This window comes from Leptodactylus fuscus, chromosome 2 (assembly GCF_031893055.1).
Source record: "Leptodactylus fuscus isolate aLepFus1 chromosome 2, aLepFus1.hap2, whole genome shotgun sequence".
Taxonomy (NCBI): domain Eukaryota; kingdom Metazoa; phylum Chordata; class Amphibia; order Anura; family Leptodactylidae; genus Leptodactylus; species Leptodactylus fuscus.
In genome coordinates this window covers 86,651,884-86,674,650 of record NC_134266.1, presented here as the reverse complement: position 1 = coordinate 86,674,650, position 22,767 = coordinate 86,651,884, and the positions used below count along the sequence as shown (strand labels likewise).

Below are 22,767 nucleotides of genomic sequence, written 5' to 3'. Positions count from 1 at the left end.
GGCTAATGGCATGGAGTACTGAGAGCAAGGAAAAGATTTAACCCTTAATCACCTAAGCACAACCAATAGAACTTTTAACACATCTCCCGGGGAGGAGAGACCGCGGCGACTCCGTATCCTGACAGTAAGTTTTTACTTTAGTTTTCTTTATATGCACAATTTGTATGACTTTTGAGGGTATCCTGTAGCTTAAAAAGTTGATGGGATAGACAAAAACTGCAGTTATCTTTGGATCCAGAGGCCAAAAGTTGAAAATAAGTCACAGATTTAAGACAACGAAATTGCTGTTCCCCAAATTAAGATTTCATAACAAATAGCTTACCTTGTGCTCCGTGCTTGATTTAAAGCTCATTTTCTCCTTCAAGAATAAAAATATATTTGAAGGGATTAAAAGAAATCAAATAAATTATACATTTACACACGAAACAGAACAGTTGGATGTTTGAAACGCGTCAGCTTCTGACCTGAATGTTGCTTGCATAATGTGAGGCTTGGTGTCAAGCTTACCTTGGTTTTATGTCTATGTTTATTAAATGTTAAGTTTTAATAGAAGAAGTGGATTGCTGGAATTTTACCTTCTCATCATCTGTGTTATTGATAGCCTGTCTATCAATCAAGCCTAGGGCAGGTCTTTGGCTACCTATATACAATCCATTAGCCCACACAGCCATGCTGGCTATTGAGACTCTGTCCTTAAAATTTCTCTCTGCTAAGCTCCTCTTTCTGATACTATTATATTACTGACCTCGGGCTTCCCTTTTGACTACTCTCTTGAATTTTGATTCTGTACTGCGTTGCTCGACTGTTACTGGACCCTTGGCTAGCTGATCTGAACAATTTGTTGTTGTTTGTCTTTTCTTTTCGTTCTGTGTTGTCACCTATACAGGAAGGGCTTTGTCAACCAGTTGTCCTCTTCTGCCTAGGGCAGTGAGGATAGCAGGTAGGGGCAGCAGTTGGTTCAGCTTAGGGATCACTGTCTTGTTGTGCCCCTCCTCTAGGGTTTTCCAGCAGCTACTGGGGAATTGCTCCTCTAGCACTTCCATTACACCCCTTTAATGTAGTGTATGGCAGAAATACTGTTATGATTAAGACATATTCTCTTATCAGTGTAAAAAAAAAGGTACAATATGTGCACTTATTAGTATAGTAAATATACATTTTTAAAGCATTAAAATAACAATTCAAATTATTATACCTTTTGGTCTTTTTCTTGCTGAAGATGCTTCTTAAGTGTAGCTATTTCATTATTTTTGTTGGACAGCTCTGTTTCCTTAATACAGACAAAAACTAGTTATTTTATGCTTATCCACCATAATCACTTCTAAACCATTTATATGCTGTTGTAGGAGATGTCAGTAGCATGCTGAACATACATTTTTGTAGTACAAATCTTATGACTGAATCACATCTTGGAAGCACACTCTTGTCTCCCAAATTCTGGGGGCCGCAAAGGTGCTTGTTCCACTCTATTGGTTGCAAAAGGAAGCTCCTCCAATTCAACGTTGGAAGGAAAAAATAAACCAAATTGCCAGATTCGAGGAGCTCCTCAGCTGGACCAAAAGATCCCATGACCACTTCTTGAAAATCTGGACGAAGGCAGGCGTGCCGAAACGTGCGCGTCGGGTGCGAGTCGGCGGTTTCTTCTATTGCCCCTCTACTTCTACTTATGTGGTTTATATCATGGGTAAGCTGTACTTCCATTCATTAATATGATAGACCTGCTGTGTAACCTCTGCTGCCGTTTATTAAGTCTTTTACAATCTACTTTGTGGCCATTTTTTCTTGTCTATAAGTACTCAATGCTTACATACTTTTAGCTTAATTGTGTGTTTGCCTTATTGCACTTTGCACTATATATACTTTAGGATACATTTGGCCTCCTTTTGGTAGCATTTGTATAATCTGGCCTTATGCTTTAGCTTACCTTGCTGGTCCATGTGGTATAGATATATATTCTGTTTACCACTCACGTTTAACTACATTTAATAACTATCCTGGGCAGTATTCGACTCTTTGCTGTGCTCTTTTTCTGTACATTTATCTGTGTGTTACTCGCATAATCTATTTTGTATAACTTTTTAATGTGATACTATTAAAGTTTGTATATTCTTATTATGAGTTTTGGTCTATTTTTGACCTCACTATTTTGAGTGTCTGTATACCTATTTCTTTGTTTTGTCTATTAGTTTGTGGTATAGACATTTTCATTTTGTACATTAATTTTTGGGAATACATTTTAGGCTCAAAATGATAATACCCCTTGATTCATTCCTTGACAGGTGTAGTTTCTAAAATGGGGTCACTTTTGAGGGGTTTCCATTGTATTGATACTTTAGGGGCTCTGCAAATGCGACATGGCACCTGAAAAATATTCCAGCAAATTCTGCCTTTCAAAAGCCAAATAGCGCTCTTTCCATTCTGAGCCTCACCATGTACCCATACAGCAGATTATGACCCCATATGGGGTATTGTCATGTTCAGGAGAAATTGTTTAACTGTTTAACGTACTTTAGGGAGCTTTTTCTCCTTTATCCTCTTGTGAAAATGAAAAATTTGGGTCTAAATTGACAGTTTATTGGAAAAAAAGTAATTTTTCATTTTCATGCCCCAATGTTAATAAAATCTGTGAAACAGCTGTAGGGTCAAAACACTCACTAGACCCTTTGATATGTTCTGTGGGGGGTGTAGTTTCCAAAATGTGGTCACTTTTAGGAGGTTTCCACTGTATTGGTACTCTAGGGGCTCTGCAAATGAGACATGGCAGCTATAAATTATTCCAGCAAAATCTGCCTTCCAAAAGCCAAATAGCGCTCTTTCCATTTCCAAGCCCCGCCATGTTCCCATACAGCAGATTATGGCCACATATGGGGTATTGCCGTGTTCAGGAGAAATTCTTTAACAAACTGTGGGGGGCTTTTACTCCTTTAACCCCTTGTGAAAATGAAAACTTTGATGATAAAGTGAAATTTTAGTAATTTTTCATTTACACATTCCAATGTTAGTAAAATCTGTGAAACAGCTATAGGGTCAAAATGCTCACTATCCCCCTTGATGAATTCTGTGAGGGGTGTGGATTCTAAAATGGGGTCACTTTTGGGTGGTTTCCATTGTTTTGGTACTCTAAGGGCACTGCAAATGAGACATGGTGCCTGAAAATTATTCCAGCAAAATCTGCAGTTCAAACACCCAGTGTCGCTCCTTCCCTTCCATGCACTGCCGTGTGCCCAAAAATCAGTTTACACCCAAATGTGGGGTATTTCTGTGCACGGGAGAAATTGCATAACAAAATGTGAGATGTATTTTCTCCTTTAACCCTTTGTGAATGTGTTGATTTTAGGTCTAAATGAATGTATTAGTGAAAAAAAAATGAAATGTCTAAATTTCACCTCCATATTATTTTTATTCTTATGAAATGCTTAAAGGGTTAACAAACATCCCAAATGCTGTTTTGAATAATTTGAGGGGTGTAGTTTTGAAAATGGGGTGATTATGGGAGTTTCTATTATATAGGCCTTTTATAATTCCTTACAGAACTAAAGCGATCTCTAAAAAATTGGTTTGGGGAATTTTCTTGTAAATCTGGAAAAATCGCTGTTACACTTGTAAGCCTTGTAACATCCAAAATAAATTAAAAGACAATAAAAAGATGATGCCGATATAAAGCAGAGATATGGTAGATAATATTTATTAATGTATTTGGGTAATATGACTGTCTGAAAAGCAGAGAATTTCACATTTTGAAAATTGCATTTTTTTCCAAATTTCCATCAAATTTCCTAGTTTTTTTAATAAATGAATACAAAAATATTGATTAGTGTTTACCACTAACATGAAGTATAATGTTTTATGAAAAAAACAATCTCAAAATCACTTGTGTAAGCTAAAGCGTCTCAAAGTTATTACCATTTAAAGAGTCACATGTCAGTTTTGAAAATTAAGGCCTGGTCTTTAAAATACTTTTGGGCCCGGTCCTTAACCGGTTAATTGTACTGATTAAAGTGTAAATGTATTTGAAGTTTTTTTTTCTCACCATTGAAACTCTGATAGCAAGCATTTCTTGTTCTTTTGCTCTGAGTCCACCTAATTCTACGTCTTTTTCTTCAAGCAGCTTATCATACTGGTGCTAGCAAACAAAACACAGAAAAAAAACTAAATTCGTAACATAAAATCTGTTGATTGTACTTCAACCAGACAAAAAGCTCATCATGATTTAAAACAAAGGTGGAAGTAAACAAACTATAGCATAAACTATATATTTAAGTACTGTACCCAAATAGTTAACCAGACAGCAGGATACCCAGTGCTCTACAGCTGTGATGTGGTTACAATTCTAATGGAATATGTGTAAGACATTCCTAATTTGGTAATTAAATTATAAATCAAATTAGTGACCAGAAGTGTATGAAGCTTTTAATACAAACTCCACCCTCTTCACCATTTTCCTCATCACCTAAACTTGTTGTTTCTATGTTAAGCCTTCTGCATGCATTGGAAATATGAGCACAGAGTCAGTACAGAGGCAGATACATTCCCTGTTGCTTCATAAACTGTCATATAGTGCTCCATGTTGCCATTTAGTATGAACATATAATATTTGGTAGTTTAGGTCACTGAAGGGAAGGTCTAGGGCAGTAAAGGGAGCAGGTAGCCCACCTATCCTACCAGGCTCCAGTGTTATCCTAACTATTGCAGGGAGAAAAAGCATCAAATAGAAATCCAAGTGCATGGAAGTGGTGACAGAGAGGACTGTAGAACTGTTACTGAATAGCCACATGGTTTTATCTGTAATGAGGCAGAACACATCATGAGCACGCTACCCAATCATTGTGGGAGCTTAGTGCATATGGGGGTAACCACCAAGTTATGCTTCTGCTCAGTTTACAGAAACCTGCAAAGATCATGTCATGGAGCAACCCAATATTGATACAGAAACAGATGGGCAAATATTATTTACTTACTCACTAAAGGGAATGTGTCAACAAGAAAATTTTCATTTTTTTTATATCAAGTTTTAGGTTAGTCATACCTTTAAAGAATTTTTGATGAGGTTTTCAAAAATTGTACATGTTATTATGTATGTTAAAAAAAAAAAATCCTGCAGTATGGATCTGGCTACTAAGCCAAATAACATGCTGAGACTTCCTGTGTTTTCTGTAGGAGAATTCTTTGAGGTAGCCACTTCATTTAGCATACTGATGATAACTGCTATCAAGTATATGTAAATAAGACATAGGGGCAGATTTATTAAAATGGTTAACAGCAAACGATTTAAGCTGGTCGTTGTCCTACTCTCTGCTCTTAGCAATGACCTCTGCAGAGGTCACAGAGCATGCCTTGAAAACTATCAAATAGAGTTCAACAGAATCTACTTCAGGGTATTGTGTTTATGGCCCATGGTCCATCTCCAGGATACAGGAATGTCCATACTAGTGTAGGCTTAGTGTTAAAATATAACACAAATCACCAAAAATTCTTTAAAAACATGTTTCATATAAAAACACTTTAATTTTCATTTTTATTTTAAATGTGAAATGTTATTAACCTCTTCTCGCACCAGGCATTTTTCAATTTTCATTTTTGACTCCCCCCCCCCCCTTCCAAAAGCCATAACTTTTTTTTATTTCTCCGCTCTCAGAGCCATATGAGGTCTTAATGTTTGCAGGACAAATTGTTCTTCACGATGCTACCATTAATTATTCTGTACAATGTACTGGGAAGCTGGAAAAAAATTCAGAATGGGGTGAATTTGAAGAGAAAGTGCATTTGTGTGACTTTCTTACGGGCTCAATTTTTATGGTGTTCACTGTGCAGCCAAAATGAAGTGTCACCTGTATTTTATTTTTTGGTACAATTCTGAGGATACCAAATTTATATGGTTTTATTCACATTTTAACTCCTTAACAAAAAATCTAATTCAATTTTTTATTTCTAAAAGTCTCCATATTCTGACACCTGTTACTTTTTTACACTTCTGTTAATGGGGATTTATAGGGCTTTTTGTTTTTGTTTTGTGGGACCAGGTGTATTTTTTTTAGTTCTACCATTTTGGGGAATTACTATTGCTTTAATCACTTTTGAGTCAAATTTTCATCAGAGGCACTTTTGAATTTTTTTCCCACTACAGTGTTTACTGTATGGGGAAAATATTTTTATAGATATGTAGAGCAGGCATTTTCGGACACAGGGATACCTAATGTGTATGTGTGTAGGTATTTCACAGTATTTCAGTACTTTTATAATGTATTCTAGGGGTCTGCTTTGACCGAGACGCCAGAGGGGTTAATGCCCGTGATCAGTGCAGGTAATGATCGCGGGCATTAGTGCCAGGTCTCTGCTGTATAAAGCAGCAGAGTCTCAGTGGCTATGGCAGTCGTCCGACTCAGGGGTGGCCACCATCTTTAAACACCCGGCATCCGCCGTACTAATACAGTGGATGGTGGGAATGGGTTAAAAGATGAAAATTTTATTACTAATCAGATGTCTCTAAAAATACATTTAGGTGGAGAACCTGCAACTTTTTCTTTTTATCTTTTTATTAATTGCCCTAATGTAATGTCCCGGTACTGCTAGTCCAATTCCCTCTAATGCAGACCGAGATAGCATGGACATTTTCATATAAGGTAAATATTTTCCTCCCCCTTCATTCCTTCTATATATTTCTATTCTTCCAGAGCCAGCACACAGGGGGTCTATTAATGCGCCATCTTGTGGATGTTTTTGTGAACTGCACCTGCCTATACTTTGCCATTGTAATTTGAGTTGTAACTGTAAAGGGAGTGTCCATTATGATTAGCTGACCTCCAGGACCAATGAGGCTCCCTTGACTGGCCTGGAGGGAGAGTTGAGTGACCACCCTCTCTAGAGGGGGTTGGGGACGTTTTTGGCTGATGTCTTTTGTGTGGGGCTACAAGTGTAGACACAGCTGTGAGACAGAGCACATGGAGCATGGATAATGGCTTCCGACTTATCAGGGTGCACCAAGCAGAGATGTCTTCTTCCCTATCTTCAAGGCCCTTCTCAGAGAGCGTTTTCCTCTGAAGCTCTAATCTTACAAGTGCTGAAGTTGATGGACCTGGTTATCCATACATCTGGGACCCCCCACGTATATCTCTATCCAAGTAAGTCTTTGGGACAAATCTATATTTAAAGAAGCCCATAGCTAGTCTGGCAGAAATTGAGAATCTCCCGCTGCTAAGAAAAATTGTATTTGTTCTTCTACATACGTGTACCCAGTTTGTTGAGGACTAACCCCCTGGATACAGGCCATCTTTACAAGTATATACAAGTTAACTGCCAAGCAACCACTATCCAAAGCATTCTGCCCCATCCTCCGCTAATTGGACACTACCTGCAAAGATCGCTGTATTGTATGTGAAGAAGTCCTCCATATGTACATGTGTATTACTTTGTCCTGCTAGTAAAAAGAAAAGCAACGATTACCCCCGAAGCCTGGTTGTCTGTTGTCATTGTCAGATATCACGCAGGGGAGGGTAGTCGGGGACATCAAAAAGGGAAATTTTGTGCACATTCGGGACCCAGGGACTCCCTGCAAGCCGGCCACATCTGATATATTACCGTGATACCAGCCCTGGCCCTCCTGAGTGTTGCAAACCCCTTTTTGTGGCGTCACGAACAGGATTGTGCCTCTGTGCCTGCCTAAAGACTGTATGTTGCTTCTGGAGAACTACTGCTCCAAGACTAACCGATACTCTCTACAAAGTGGGGGTGAAAGCATTCTGCCTCTGTGCCTGCCTAAAGACTGTGTTGTTGTATGCCATGCTGTGTGACTGCATATTCCACCATTTTGGATTGACTAGCTTCTTGAGCAATTCAGCAGGAGTAAACTCCCCCCACCAAACTTCCCCCAGGTGCCAAAACTGGGTGTCGCCATCTCTATCCAACACTGAATCCAAATCCATCCCAGCTGTAACAAGACTCCAACTTCCCTGCCCCCAATTCTTTTTGCAAAGACTCCTTATCTCTTCAAGGATCAAAGTGATCATCCTGCCTGCAGCTCCTGCTCATCACTTCTGCCAGAACCTCCACTGCCATTGTCTGCTGTTACCTGCCATTCCTGGGATACAGATAAGTGCATTTTATAAAGTGACTTTGTATTTGCTGAGATTTGCATTTCATAAAAGAGACAGAAGCCTTATTATTTTACTTAAAGAGACAGTATCCTAATTTTTGCAAAAATGTCTACATCGCCTCGAGATGCCCTGTCTGGCGCAGATAACACTACAACCTCATCCTCCAGTTCTCCTGCACCTCAGGAGACAGCTACCATCTCTGCTTCAACTCCTGTTATAGCGACAGGCTTGCCTTTCTTTATAGGACCCTCCAGTCTTCCAAGTTACAGAGGGGATCCTCATACCCTTGCTCAGTTTCAGGAAAAGATATTGCGTACTCTTGAACTTGTATCACTTTCTCCCAAGCAACAGGTACAGCTTCTCTTAGGACAACTTGAAGGTCCAGCTGCTGAGGAAGTTCGTTCCTGGCCACCGACAGAAAAGACCACCGTTGACCAGGTCCTCACGCGTCTGAGAAAAGAATTCGAAGTCCAATCACCAACTGAGGTTCGTCTTAAATTCTATGACAGACGTCAGAGACCAGGTGAGACCCTCAGAGACTATGCACTTGCCCTCCAGTCAGCATATAGGGCTCTGCGCCAAGTTGACAACATTGATCCTACTGCTGCAGAAAGCATTATTACAGACAGGTTCATAGAAGGTGTGGACTCACGACTAATACAGAGTCAACTCCGCATGCTATCAGCCCAAAATCCAGACATGTCTTTTCTAGATTTTAAGACTTTGGCCCTACGAATAGTGGGAACTGATTCACCTTGTGCTAATTATTACTCTGCCACATATTCCCCAGACCTGGCTGGTGGAATCTCCGCTGCATCCCCATTACCTCCTATTGTGCCCATGCAGGCCACTCAGACTGTACAGGCTCCTACTCCTGCCACTATGCCCTCTACCACCGATGTTCTTGCTCAGGTAGTGGAATCTCTTTGCCAAGCCCTAAAGGAATTAAAAGGCCAGTCTGCATCATGTGAGCCCTCTTTATCTAGAACATTGCCTGCAGAGCCTCACTCTAGCCGCCCAAGTCCTGATAGGCTTCCTCCTGACCGGTCTTCACCACGTGAACGTCCTTATTGTACTTACTGTGAGCGTGTTGGGCATTACAAATACCAGTGCTTTAAGTTAAACGGGACACCACCGAGGCCAAGGGCCGCCCCTCGGGAGGTGGATCCAAAGGCCCAGGGGGACAATCGCCATGGACATCCAGATTCGTCTCCAAGTGCCCGTACATAACTATTTGGATTGAGGGTGTACCATTAGAAGCTTTAGTGGACACTGGGTCACAAGTAACAACTATTGGGCAACAAGCCTTTGAGAAATATTGGGACTCTGACATACTAAATTCTGTGGGCAAAGCGAAGTTACGTTTGATTGCAAGTAATGGTCAGCCTATATCCCAACTAGGTTACTGGGAACCTACCATTCGTATTGGTGATCGTGAATTACCACGACAAGGTGTAATTGTTACAGAGTCTCAGGGAATGGCTACACCAGTGGTATTAGGCATGAATGTTATGCGCCATGTATTCACTGAATTGCTAGATGCTTTGCATGCTTCTCTCCCTACTGCTACTCTTTCTTACAGGCAAGCTGTACAACGTACCATCAAAGTGCTCTGTGCCCAGCAGAAGTTTGCTAACCGTAATGGTGAAATCTGTCGTGTCCGTATCCAGGATGCCAGACCCGTCACTCTGACTCCTAACAGTGAGACTCTCATCTGGTGCCGAGTCCGTCCAGGCATTAACAACGAAGATTACGAAGCTCTTCTTGATCCTATTCAGATTGAAGGACAGCCGCTGGTGAAAGCCGCCAGAAGCATCGTCACCGTCTCCAACGGTAAAGTACCAGTACGGCTAGTCAACCTAAGTGATGCACCTATTGAATTGCACAAGTTTAAGTCAGTTGCTCAACTGTATCAGCTCAATTCAGAAGACATCTTAGATGATGAAGCACTTGCTTATCAAAAGTCAATTCATGTCCCTGCCGGAGGTACTCACAAACCTACTACCTTCTGGTGGAATGAACTCAACATTGGGGATGCGAATACCCCTAGGGAACACATCAATGGTGTCATCAAAGTTGCGAAACGGCACAGCCAAGCTTTCAGCAAGCATCCACTTGATTTTGGGAAAACCTCTTTGATCCAGCATAAAATCAACACAGGTGATCATCCTCCTTTCAAGGAAAGATACCGTCCAATCCCTCCTGCTAACTACCAGCAAGTAAAGAAGCTGATAAAGGAGATGAAAGACACCAAAGTCATCCAAGAAAGTCAAAGTCCTTGGGCAGCACCTATCGTTTTGGTAAGAAAGAAGGATGGTAACATCAGATTCTGTGTTGACTACAGAAGACTGAACGACATCACACATAAAGATGCCTATCCTCTTCCACGGATTGAAGAATCCCTCACTGCTCTTGGTTCAGCTGCATACTTCTCAACTCTCGACCTAACCAGTGGCTACTGGCAGGTCCCCATGGCTCCTGAGGATAGAGAAAAGACAGCTTTTACCACCCCGATGGGACTTTATGAGTTTAATAGCATGCCTTTTGGGTTGTGCAATGCCCCAGCAACATTCCAGCGACTCATGGAGAGATGTCTTGGCCACCTCAACTTCCAGAGTGTTTTGCTGTATCTCGATGATGTTGTTGTGTATTCTCGCACTTATGAAGACCATCTGAACAACCTAGCAGAAGTGTTCCAGGTTCTTATTGAACACGGCCTGAAGATAAAACCTTCAAAATGCCACCTGCTAAAACCAAAGGTCAATTACTTAGGTCATGTAGTCAGTGCTGAAGGTATCCAGCCTGATCCTGACAAGATCTCTGCTGTCAAAGACTGGGAAACTCCAAAGACAGTAAAGGAAGTCAGAAGTTTTCTAGGATTCGCGGGCTACTACCGCCGCTTTATACCTCACTTTGCACAGGTAGCGGAACCACTGACAGAATTGCTACGTGGTTGTCCTAAAGAAAACTCAAACAGAAGACTCCTAATTGATTGGTCTGAAAGACAAGAAACTGCATTCCAGACTTTGAAAGCCTTATTGACTTCTCCTCCAATTCTGGCTTATCCTGACTACAGCCATCCTTTCCGTCTCTATACAGATGCCAGCTATCAAGGCCTAGGAGCTGTACTGTCACAAGTCCAGGACAACAAAGAGAGAGTCATCGCTTATGCCAGCCGAAGCTTGAGAGGTGCTGAGAAGAACGATCACAATTACAGTTCGTTCAAGTTAGAGCTGCTTGGTGTTGTGTGGGCCGTCACAGAGAAATTCAAAGACTACCTTGCGGCTACACCATTTACCGTTTACACAGACAACAATCCTCTAGCTCACCTAAACACAGCACGGCTAGGTGCTCTCGAACAGAGATGGGCTTCCAGATTGGCGAACTATTGTTTCGACCTCAAATACCGCAGTGGTAAGACCAACGTAAACGCTGATGCTTTATCCCGTTTGCCTATAGGAGAAGAACCTCCTGAAGAAGACATGTGGGAAGATGTTGAGATGCCTCCCTTCTATCAGAAGTTTGCTACGCAGAACGTCATTGCTGCTACACAGCCTGAAGAAGGTCCTCAAGAGAAATCTGACCCACTTCAAGAACTATCTAGATGGCAAACCCTCCAGAAAGAATCTCGTGTCATAGGTGAAATCTATGATTACCTAATCACTGGAAGAATACCTGTCAGACTCAGAAGACGGTATACGGATACTGAGCTCAAACGCCTATGGAGGCAGCGCAAAAGACTTTTCATCCAGAAAGGCTTGATTCTGCGCAACACCTTAGATCCTGTTTCCGGTGAGAGGTTGCACCAAATTCTCATTCCTAGGCGGGATGCCAAGATCATTCTTGATGCCTACCACGATCAATCTGGACACTTTGGAGTGCAGAAAACTGAAGCCACCATACGCCAACGCTTCTATTGGATTGGAATGCGTGCTGACATTGAGAGTTGGTGTAGTGAATGTCCAGCCTGCAACCTTACAAAGACTGGTAAGAAGGATGCTAGAGCACCACTACATCCCATCCATACTCAGAGACCAAACGAACTAGTTGCTCTTGACCATGTGAAGTTAGCCCCGACTCGTTCAGGCTACTCATATGCCCTTACCATGGTGGACCACTACTCCAAGTGGGTTGTCGTTGTGCCAGTTAAAGACCTCACCGCACGTACCACAGCCATCACATTCTACCGTGAATATGTGAGACACTACGGGTGTCCTGAAGCAGTCCTAACTGACAGAGGACCTGCATTCGAGTCACAGCTTTTCCAAGAACTATGCCAGTTCCATGAATGCAAAAAGCTGAGAACAACTGCCTACCATCCCCAAGGGAATGGACTTTGTGAGAAGGTTAACCAGATCTTCATCAACATGCTGAGAACAGCATCTTTCACCAAACAAGCAGAATGGCCTCAACTACTTGATGAATTAGTGGAGATCTACAATAACACTACCCACTGTTCTACAGGCTATTCACCATACTTCTTAATGTTTGGAAGACAAGGTCAACTTCCAAAAGACCGTGCTTTAGGAATTCAGATACCAGATGTGATCAACCCTCTGCCAAAGACTGATTGGGTTCTAGAACATCAGCGCCGAATGCAAGAAGCGCAAGAGATAGTCGACTGTCGCATGAAGGAAGCTCACAGACGACAAGAAGAGAACTACAACCAAAGAGCTAATGCTACACCTTTACACATTGGTGACAAAGTATGGTTAAAGAAGTACCACAGAACTGGAAAACTTGATTCTCTTTGGGAAGCGGAGCCCTACACCATTACAGCCATTCCCTATCCAGAGTCCGATGTTTATGAAGTAAAGAAACCAGGCATGGCTCCACAAACAGTGCATCGGAACCGCATCAAATTGTGCACCAGAGAGGACTCACTGAGGATGTCAGCACCACCACAAGCTACAACTGTCTACCAACCAGTTCCTGTGATGGCAACTCCTCCAAGACAGCCTTCTGTAGATGAATCGATCTTTAGATCTCAATTTCTTATCCCCAGCTGTTACCAGTTTGTTCCTGTTCCAGTTCCTATCCCGACTCATGTTCCGGTTCCAATTGTTGCCCCGGAACCAACACAAGATGAAATTCCGGACTCCAGTGTTGCTGCTCCTGAACCAACACAAGATGGAATTCCGGACTCCAGTGTTGCTGCTCCTGAATCAACACAAGATGAAATTCCGGACTCCAGTGTTGCTGCTCCAATTGCTGCTCCTGAACCAGCACAAGATGGAGTTCCAGTTTCCAGTGTTCCTACGCAAGTAGAAGACCAAGTGCTGAGGCGATCAGAGCGAAGTACCAAGGGAACTCCCCCAGCTCGCTATAGAGACTGAGCAACCATATCCTTTCATATATATATATATATACTTTGCCTCTTTCATATACCTATGTTCTTATTAATTAGTTAGTTAGCAACCGTTTAAGCCTCCATACCTGGGTAATCCCAAGCATTTTGTTATGTTCTTGTTTTGCATTACATATTTCTCTACAGCCTATGGACTACTGAGGACTGTATTTGTGCCACATAGTGCCTACCCTGAGCCTTTCCATGGACAATGCCCTATTGCTGAAAGAGACTCTACCCACCTATTGGCATTATGTTTCTACTATTTATTATGTTTTGGTTTTGCATATAATCACGGAGTATCGTTCTTGTACATAAGTCATGTCACATTGTTGTTTGCCATTATTCTGTTTATTGTTTCTCAGGTATCCAGCCCTACTACCTGTGCGCATCCCATCTCTCTAGGTTCCTCCGCGCTAGTTAGTCGCCGAGGACGGCTCTTTTCTTAGTGGGGGTGTATGTAATGTCCCGGTACTGCTAGTCCAATTCCCTCTAATGCAGACCGAGATAGCATGGACATTTTCATATAAGGTAAATATTTTCCTCCCCCTTCATTCCTTCTATATATTTCTATTCTTCCAGAGCCAGCACACAGGGGGTCTATTAATGCGCCATCTTGTGGATGTTTTTGTGAACTGCACCTGCCTATACTTTGCCATTGTAATTTGAGTTGTAACTGTAAAGGGAGTGTCCATTATGATTAGCTGACCTCCAGGACCAATGAGGCTCCCTTGACTGGCCTGGAGGGAGAGTTGAGTGACCACCCTCTCTAGAGGGGGTTGGGGACGTTTTTGGCTGATGTCTTTTGTGTGGGGCTACAAGTGTAGACACAGCTGTGAGACAGAGCACATGGAGCATGGATAATGGCTTCCGACTTATCAGGGTGCACCAAGCAGAGATGTCTTCTTCCCTATCTTCAAGGCCCTTCTCAGAGAGCGTTTTCCTCTGAAGCTCTAATCTTACAAGTGCTGAAGTTGATGGACCTGGTTATCCATACATCTGGGACCCCCCACGTATATCTCTATCCAAGTAAGTCTTTGGGACAAATCTATATTTAAAGAAGCCCATAGCTAGTCTGGCAGAAATTGAGAATCTCCCGCTGCTAAGAAAAATTGTATTTGTTCTTCTACATACGTGTACCCAGTTTGTTGAGGACTAACCCCCTGGATACAGGCCATCTTTACAAGTATATACAAGTTAACTGCCAAGCAACCACTATCCAAAGCATTCTGCCCCATCCTCCGCTAATTGGACACTACCTGCAAAGATCGCTGTATTGTATGTGAAGAAGTCCTCCATATGTACATGTGTATTACTTTGTCCTGCTAGTAAAAAGAAAAGCAACGATTACCCCCGAAGCCTGGTTGTCTGTTGTCATTGTCAGATATCACGCAGGGGAGGGTAGTCGGGGACATCAAAAAGGGAAATTTTGTGCACATTCGGGACCCAGGGACTCCCTGCAAGCCGGCCACATCTGATATATTACCGTGATACCAGCCCTGGCCCTCCTGAGTGTTGCACTAACTTAATTATCTGAAAGCAAATTAAGGCTAAGTCCCCATTTAGAGAACTGCAGCAAAAAAAATAAAACACTGCAGGAAAAACACTGTGGTTTTTCCCACAGCAATTTTCTCAGAAGGTCAGGAAAACTCTGTGGACTTTCTGTTTCCATTATACCTATACGGAAACTGCCAGGGTTTCCTTAAGTATAATTGACATGCTGCAATTTGCATAAACCCAAGTATTTTTCGAATTGCAACATTTCCGCTGCAGTTTATTTTCTGCAATGTGTGGATGGGATTAGCCTAAATACCATTCACTTTGCACTTTCCACCGCACCTCTGTTTACACTATGTTGCGCCCCAGTTTTAGGCAGGCTTTTTACATGCATTTTATGGATTATCTTCTAGTTTTTTGTGTACGTTTTTTAATAGAGTTATATTAGACTTATAGACTTATATTTTAAAGCAAAATGAGAAATGTATAGAATGTATACAAGTAACACAGTCAAGAGAAGTCTTAATAATGTATAATGTGAAGCTCTGAAACTTTTTGACACACTTTATGTTTCATTTCAGAGTTTCCAAACCAGTGAATCATTAAGAACTATTCTTGATCTAGTGCTGTTCATAGCTGATAAGCTTATTACAATTTATCAGTGTTATCAATCTTCAGTCCGAATGCCAATGAGCGAGACAACATACTGCTGATATGATATGAAGCTTACACATTATCTTGACTGAAGCACAAGTTAATACTGTTACTGTTTTTAGGTTACCTTGTGTTTTTCCATCAATGCCATCATTTCTGTAATCTTGTGCTGACATTTCATATGAGTCTCTCTTTGCATCTGTAATGCTTCCTCAGATGATCTCTTTAATCTTTCAACCTAAAAATAGTAGTAGTCTAAAAGCTCGTTCATAGGCTAAAAATGTGACAACGAGGCATAACAAAGAAAATGACTGCAATTATGTTACACTGCAGGTTACATCTGTTTCACAAGTTAAATGTTGCTTTACAGCCAAATTTCGGATTTAATAAAGTATTTTTACTGTTAACGTGTCGTCTCCTCATGATGATCTCTGCCCCCTTTGCACCATCAACAGTTACACAATGCATCTGGATAACAGTCTCAATCATTCACAACTTCAAATAAACACAGTTACCTATCTTGGGTAAGAAAACTGTGTATGGCCATCAACAGTCACCCACCCAAGGTTGACAAACTCCTTACATTGTCATTAAATATTATCATAGTTTTACACATAAGTTATTTGTCACACTGTTACTTATTAGCTTATTTATTTTTGCAACAAATATTAACATACTTCTTTATGCAAAGTTTCTTCTTTTGTCTTTGCATCTGTAATTTCCAATTGTTTGCTGCTAACATCGTTTTCATGTTGTATTCTCAAATTTTCAATCTGATCACAGGATTCATTTACCTTACACAAAAAATTATAATGAATTATTGTAATAATAAAACAATCATGTCAAAATGTTAAAATTCTTGTTGCTACACTTAGGCCCCGTTCCCACGGAGTAACGTGCCGCTTATTCTGACACGTAAACACGTGTCAGAGTGAGCGCTTCAAAACAGAATCCCATTGACTACAATGGTTTCCATTTAACGTGCGTAACACATTGAAAACAATAGGGAAGAAAGCCTCCCATTGATTTCAATGGGGACCGTACGTATGCCGGCACCCATAGAGATCAATGGGAGCTGTTTTTTACGTGCTCATTCTGAACGAGTTTTACATTCAGAATGAGCGGAGCGTAAACTCTGTTTGAAGGCTCCCTTAGTGTGTGTTTGGCACTGCAGATCAGTAACATTTAAGTGAATACTAGCCACAGCCACTACTAAAGATACAGACTGGCTTATAAAAAAAAATTATGGCAATATGGCACTTTAAATGAGATAATTGGCTAGGGTGCCATCAATCTGATACTGAAGACCTAGCTTTATAACAGGCAAGTATTGCTAGTAAACCCTTTTAGTTACTGAGGCACATGGAAAACATACCTTAGCTTCCAGAACACTACACTGCTTGCATCCTTGTTTCATTTTTTTCTTTAAAGATTTGTTCTACAAAAAATAAAAAGGCATTGTACTTGTAGTTTCCTATTTTATGCCACATTACAAATAAATATTTGTCTTTAAAGCATTTTCTATATATATTTCAATAACAAAACAAAAGTAATCACTTGAATACTCAGTATTCAACTTCAGTTGATTATCAGATTTCAGAACTCGGTGCATGAACTTGGCAACAATTCTACAGTTCTAAGGGCTCGTTCACATCTGCGCCCGGTCTCCGTACATACAGGTTTCCGTTTCCTGCACAAAACAGAGCAGGAGACGGAAAGCTGCAGGACTCTTTCATACCTATTCATTTGAATGAGTTTGATAGGTGTCCGGCCGTTTTATTCTCTCCGCGGCGAAACCGTTTTTTGTGGTTTTTTTTGAACGGACACAGAATTGGACATGCAGTACTCTGTGTCCGGTTTAAAAAAAACGGTTTCACCGCGGACAGTGTAAAACGCTCACCAGCGCTCACAGCCGGACCCGGTCTGACAGCTTTCCGTCTTCTGCATGCATATAGTTATATAAAAAAAAATTATAGTTTATGTTTGCTGCCTCAGTATTGCAAACCAATAGAGGGCGCTCACTGGAATGTGCAAGCCTGTCTTAAGACAGGATTCTGTCTTCCTAATTACATCATGGAAGGCAGATTTGCATATTCTTCCCATAGTTCCTTGCAAAGTGGAGTGCTAAAGGCTTAACAAGTCTCCACACACCTACATGGTGGTCTGTCCCTAAGGAGTGACAATATTCCCCGAACCCTGTCTAAGCCTCTCACCTCTACCAGGTTATAGTCCTCTCTACAACGGGCTGAAGAGATCCAACCAGATCGAAACAGCTGTCCTCGATTGAGAGACTATACCTGGTAATAATCCCAGCTTCATTGCTAAACAAAGGCCTCTTGGAAGGTCGGGCATGAGGCTAAAGGGAGCAGCCATTATTGGGTTATTTCACTGGAATCCTGTCTTAAGACAAGCTTGCACATTCCAGTGAGCGCCCTCTATTGGTTTGCAATACTGAGGCAGCAACTGTCTTCCTAATTACATCATAGAAGGCAGATTTGCATATTCTTCCCATAGTTCCTTGCAAAGTGGAGTGCTAAAGGCTTAACAAGTCTCCACACACCTACATGGTGGTCTCTCCCTAAGGAGTGACAATATCCCCCGAACATTTTCCTCCATGTGAATGGACCCTAAGGCTAAAGCCCCACGTTGCAGAAATGCAGCTTTTTTTGCTGCTGATTTTGCTGCGGTTTTTAGAGCCAAAGCCAACAATGGCTACAAAAGGAATGGAAAATATATCACAGATGTATTCAGAGAAAATGAGAGAATATGATGTGCAAATTGGAATATAATAAAAATCTGTGTGATTTGTTTTGCTAACCATTTCCAAGCATCTTTAAGTCTCAAAAACAGAAGAAACAGACAGCAGAAAGTTTAAAACTGCATACCTCCTGTTGTAGTTCTTCAATTGTCTTCATTTTATTTTCGACTTGTTTCTTTAGTGTGCACAACTGAAAATTAAAAATATATATATCATATAGCAAACAGAAGTAGTAAACAGGTATATCCCAGCATACTTTGCCTAAACGTTGAATGTTTTGGGGGGGGTTTTGTATGAAAATTTATCTAATTGACCATGAACAACAATGATACTTGTTCCAAGAAAAGTTTTAACACATGACATTATTGGTACTTATTTTCCTTGGAGAGCCAGTAGTCAGTTTATTTTGCTTTCTTAAAGGAGTTGTCCAGGGATTACAATACTTGTGCAGAAGGCCAGGGAAGATGAAGCAAAAATTAAAAATCATGTTGTCCACCATGTGCTGGGGCTTGTGCGGGGGGATGTCCTCACCGAACATGACAGATAACAGTAAAAGAATATCACTGTAATACGCTACCAGTTGGCCTCAGCATTCACATGCGGTGAGAACATTCACCGTTACAGAGACAGGTAAGTATGATTTTCTTTTTTTGTTTCACCCTCCCAAGGCACCTGCCCAGGTACTGAAATTCATGGACAACCCCTTTAACTAAAGAATTTCAATACTTGCTAAATACATGAGTCACAATTCATATGTATTGTACAGCAGAATCGGTGTTAACAATCTGTGAAAAATGTGCCATGACTAAAACTGTAATGTGATGTTACACAGTATCTTACAGGAGAAAAAAGGGGCAAAAAAGGTCAGAAGGGAATTGTCTCACTGCAAGAGAGAACAATGCAGACAGCAAGGAGCAGAAGAAAGTGTATAGCATATGCCACAATGCAGGGGGTGGAAATTTTGCAGTATATACTGTATCACTGGAGAAAATGCCCTTGAAATTATTCTGTGGTGTCTTCCTTCATTTTGTAGCATAAAACTAGTTGTTGGTGATAACATGAATTAGGCTCATGTGACTGATATTTTTTTTTACACTGAAGTCAAAGTAAAACAGAAGCAAGTGGTTTTAATTCCTCATGCGTCCCAATGTATATATTTCTAGCATATTCTATGAACTGACCAGGTAAGTGGATGATGGAAAAATGTGAACAGAGGCTTATTATGATTTTATTTTTTATAATTAATATAATTTTGTTTACATAATATTCAAATTTGTCACAATTCAGATTAATGTCATACCTTGTTTTCCAATGCTTTTTGTTGTTTTTCCTTTTTGGAAAATTCAGTTTCAAAATGTTTTTTCTAGGGCAGAGAATTTACGCAAATAATAAAAGTTGAATGTAAAATAATATAAAGGAAACGATAACAATGTTACCCATGGCAAAACAGTTTACAAGTGGTTTATAAATAAAGATAAAATCATTATAAAGTAAGGCCCGGTTCATATCAGCGTTTGGGTTTCCGTTTGGGGAGTCTGCTTGGGAACCCCCCGAATGGAAACCTATATGCATTAAAAAATAGTTACCTGAGAAACCACACGAACACCCATAGACTATAATGAGGTCCGTGTGGTTTCCATTCGGTTTCCGCACAAAACATGCAGAGAGAAAAGCAACTATTTTCTCTCCACATGTTTCGTGCGGAAACCAAACAGAAACCACACAGACCTCGTTAGTATATGGGGTCTGTGTGGTTTCTTAGGGTTTACCAGAGATGGATTTGACCCTTTGATGAGCATAGGAAATCCAAAACAAAATCCACATGCAGCAGCTTGCACAAATTCTTTCAACTGAATTTACTTTAAATAAATGTGATTGTCTCTGTAGCCCATGGATGGATTTATGTAGGCTCTATTGGCTCTATTCACATAATTTGGATAGCCATAGTAATTTCTACAACAAATCTGCCTCATGTGAATATACAGTAGATCTCAGAATAGGGAGAGTTCTATATGGTCTACATAGCTATATCAGGTTCCCAATGTATGCAGCTCACTCCCTTAGAAGTGTTCCATACATATGGCATCTAAATAAGCATGCTATATACAGGTATGTATCTATTTGCAATTTAGTGTGCATAGGATGGTTCATGGATTAAATACCTTATCTTCGTGCTGAGTGCTACATTCTAAGGCTTTTGTTTTCAGTTGCTCTTTTAAAGACTCATTCTCCTTCCTGAATATATTTTTGGAAAAAGATTACTATGATAGATGTTTATATATATTATTATAATACAGCTAAAAAGTTTAACACACATATTTTCGCTTTGCACTAACTGCATTAAATAGCTACAATATATGGACAAAAGCAAAGGTATACATTGCGGAAGGGCGCAATGTGGACTTTTCTTTCTATTATGCCTATAGGGAAACCGCCAGTGTTTTCATAGGTATAATTGACATGCTGCGATTTCCAAAACTGCAACGTTTTTGGAAATTGCAGTTTGTCCGCTGCACATATTTTTCCTCAAAGTGGGGATGGAATTCACTAGAATCCCATCCACTTTGCTGTGACTGTAAAAGGCAACGTTTTTTTTTCCGATGCATTTTCTCTACGAGTAAACTGGGGTGTTTATGCCATGTGAGGCCCCGACATTAAAGAAAAAAAATGGGTAGCGTTGTTACTTCACTGGATTTACTAAAGAATTTAAAAAAATACCCAAATTACATCAGAAATATGCAAAAGAGCGTGTTTGCAATGACTAAATTGTTCTTGGATTCGTTGGACACTATCACGTACAGTATTGTGTTTTTGTCTATCTTCTAATTCTGACTGTCTAAAACCCTATGGGTGAATTCACACTGAGTAAACGCTAGCTTATTCTGAACGTAAAACACGTTCAGAATAAGCGGCGTCTAAAGCAGCTCCATTCAATTCTATGGGAGCGGGGATACGAGCACTCCCCATAGAAATGAATGGGCTGCTTCTTTCGCTCCGTGCAGTCCCATTGAAGTGAATGGGGAGTGCCGGCGTATACGGCTAGCTCTGCTCATGCCGGAGCGTACACGCCGGCACTCCCCATTCACTTCAATGGGACTGCACGGAGTGAAAGAAGCATCCCATTCATTTCTATGGGGAGCGCTCGTATCCCCGCTCCCATAGAAATGAATGGAGCTGCTTTAGACGCCGCTTATTCTGAACGTGTTTTACGTTCAGAATAAGCTAGCGTTTACTCAGTGTGAATGCACCCTATCTCTGTAATATATTCACACAAAATAGACACTTCCTTAGCCTAGGCTTTTTATACTGTGATCTCAGACCTAAAGACTCGCATGCAAGGCATGATGGGTGAACCTGTCTGGTCTCTGAGGCCATGTGATTCCTTTCTCAATGCATTTCACTCGGCGGCCTCCATTTTAGTTGGTTCAAACCAGAAAAAGTTCAGTTGAATCCAAACATGTTGAAAAACATGCTTGTACATTATTGTGCAAAAGTTTTAGGTATTCTTTGAAAAATAGTTAAGTGTTAATAGTTCTTTTTTTGTAAGCTAACAAAATTAAAAGACATTGTGCAGTTTCAGCAAATAAATGTTATTAACTGTATACATTTTCCTAATACACTTTCTATATGAATTTCTTTGACGTTTTTTAAGTCTCTGCTTGGTGTCATTCATTCTGCTTACTTCGAGTACATAGAAATGACACCATGGTCATGTGATGAAGACTCATGTGCAGAGCTCATTACCAGACAGATGTCTGATTACTTTGCTATGATTATCGAGCTGTGCACCTCTGTGTTCATCACATGACCATGGACTGATTTTATACATTAGAAGCAAGCTGAATGAAAGATAGCAAGCAGAGAACTAGAAAACCGTTAGCCACTGGAACCAATCCAATTGTAGCTTGACACTGATGTCTTGACACTGAGCGCGGTGGAAGGTTTCTGTAGAGGAGCCAAAGACCAGCATTGTGGAAGGTAAGTATTACCGTATTTTTCAGACTATAAGACGCACTTTTTTTCCTCCCAATATGGGAGGAAAATGTGTGTGTGTCTTATAGTCCGAATGCAGCGTGTGCAGCGTCTGTGTCCTGTCTATGAGAATCAAAAGGAGAGCAGCACGGTGCCTGCCTGCTCTGCCCCTCCTTCCCTGTCTGTGTCGCGTGTTTGCAGGAGCGAGATATGAGAGGCAGGGAAGTAGGGGCGAGCCAGACAGGTGAAGGAAGCGTGGTTTCAAGCTTGCCGAGAAAACCACGCCTCCTTCACCCGTCTGGCCCGCCCCTACTTCCCTGCCTGTGTGGCTTCATTGCAGAAGCGACATCTGAGAGGCAGTGAAGGAGGGACGAGCCAGACGGGTGAAAGAGGTGTGTTTTCAAGTTTGCTTAGAAAACCACACCTCCTTCACCAGTCTGGCCCGCCCC

At 41.0% G+C, this 22,767-nt stretch overlaps 2 protein-coding genes across 2 annotated transcripts in view; both read right to left on the bottom strand.

The window, feature by feature from the left end:
- Nucleotides 1-22,767, bottom strand: part of LOC142194808 (serine/threonine-protein kinase 38) — a 432,602-nt gene that overhangs the window by 127,009 nt on the left and 282,826 nt on the right. The window lies entirely within an intron of this gene.
- Nucleotides 1-22,767, bottom strand: part of SYCP1 (synaptonemal complex protein 1) — a 102,836-nt gene that overhangs the window by 16,191 nt on the left and 63,878 nt on the right. Inside the window, exons 19-27 of the mRNA XM_075264160.1 lie at nucleotides 20,509-20,577; nucleotides 19,647-19,709; nucleotides 18,474-18,536; nucleotides 16,964-17,026; nucleotides 16,266-16,382; nucleotides 15,716-15,826; nucleotides 4,040-4,123; nucleotides 1,196-1,270; nucleotides 323-358 (exon numbers count right to left, since the gene is read on the bottom strand). Coding sequence (XP_075120261.1) covers nucleotides 323-358; nucleotides 1,196-1,270; nucleotides 4,040-4,123; nucleotides 15,716-15,826; nucleotides 16,266-16,382; nucleotides 16,964-17,026; nucleotides 18,474-18,536; nucleotides 19,647-19,709; nucleotides 20,509-20,577 — 681 coding nt within the window. The remainder of the gene's footprint in view (nucleotides 1-322; nucleotides 359-1,195; nucleotides 1,271-4,039; nucleotides 4,124-15,715; nucleotides 15,827-16,265; nucleotides 16,383-16,963; nucleotides 17,027-18,473; nucleotides 18,537-19,646; nucleotides 19,710-20,508; nucleotides 20,578-22,767) is intronic.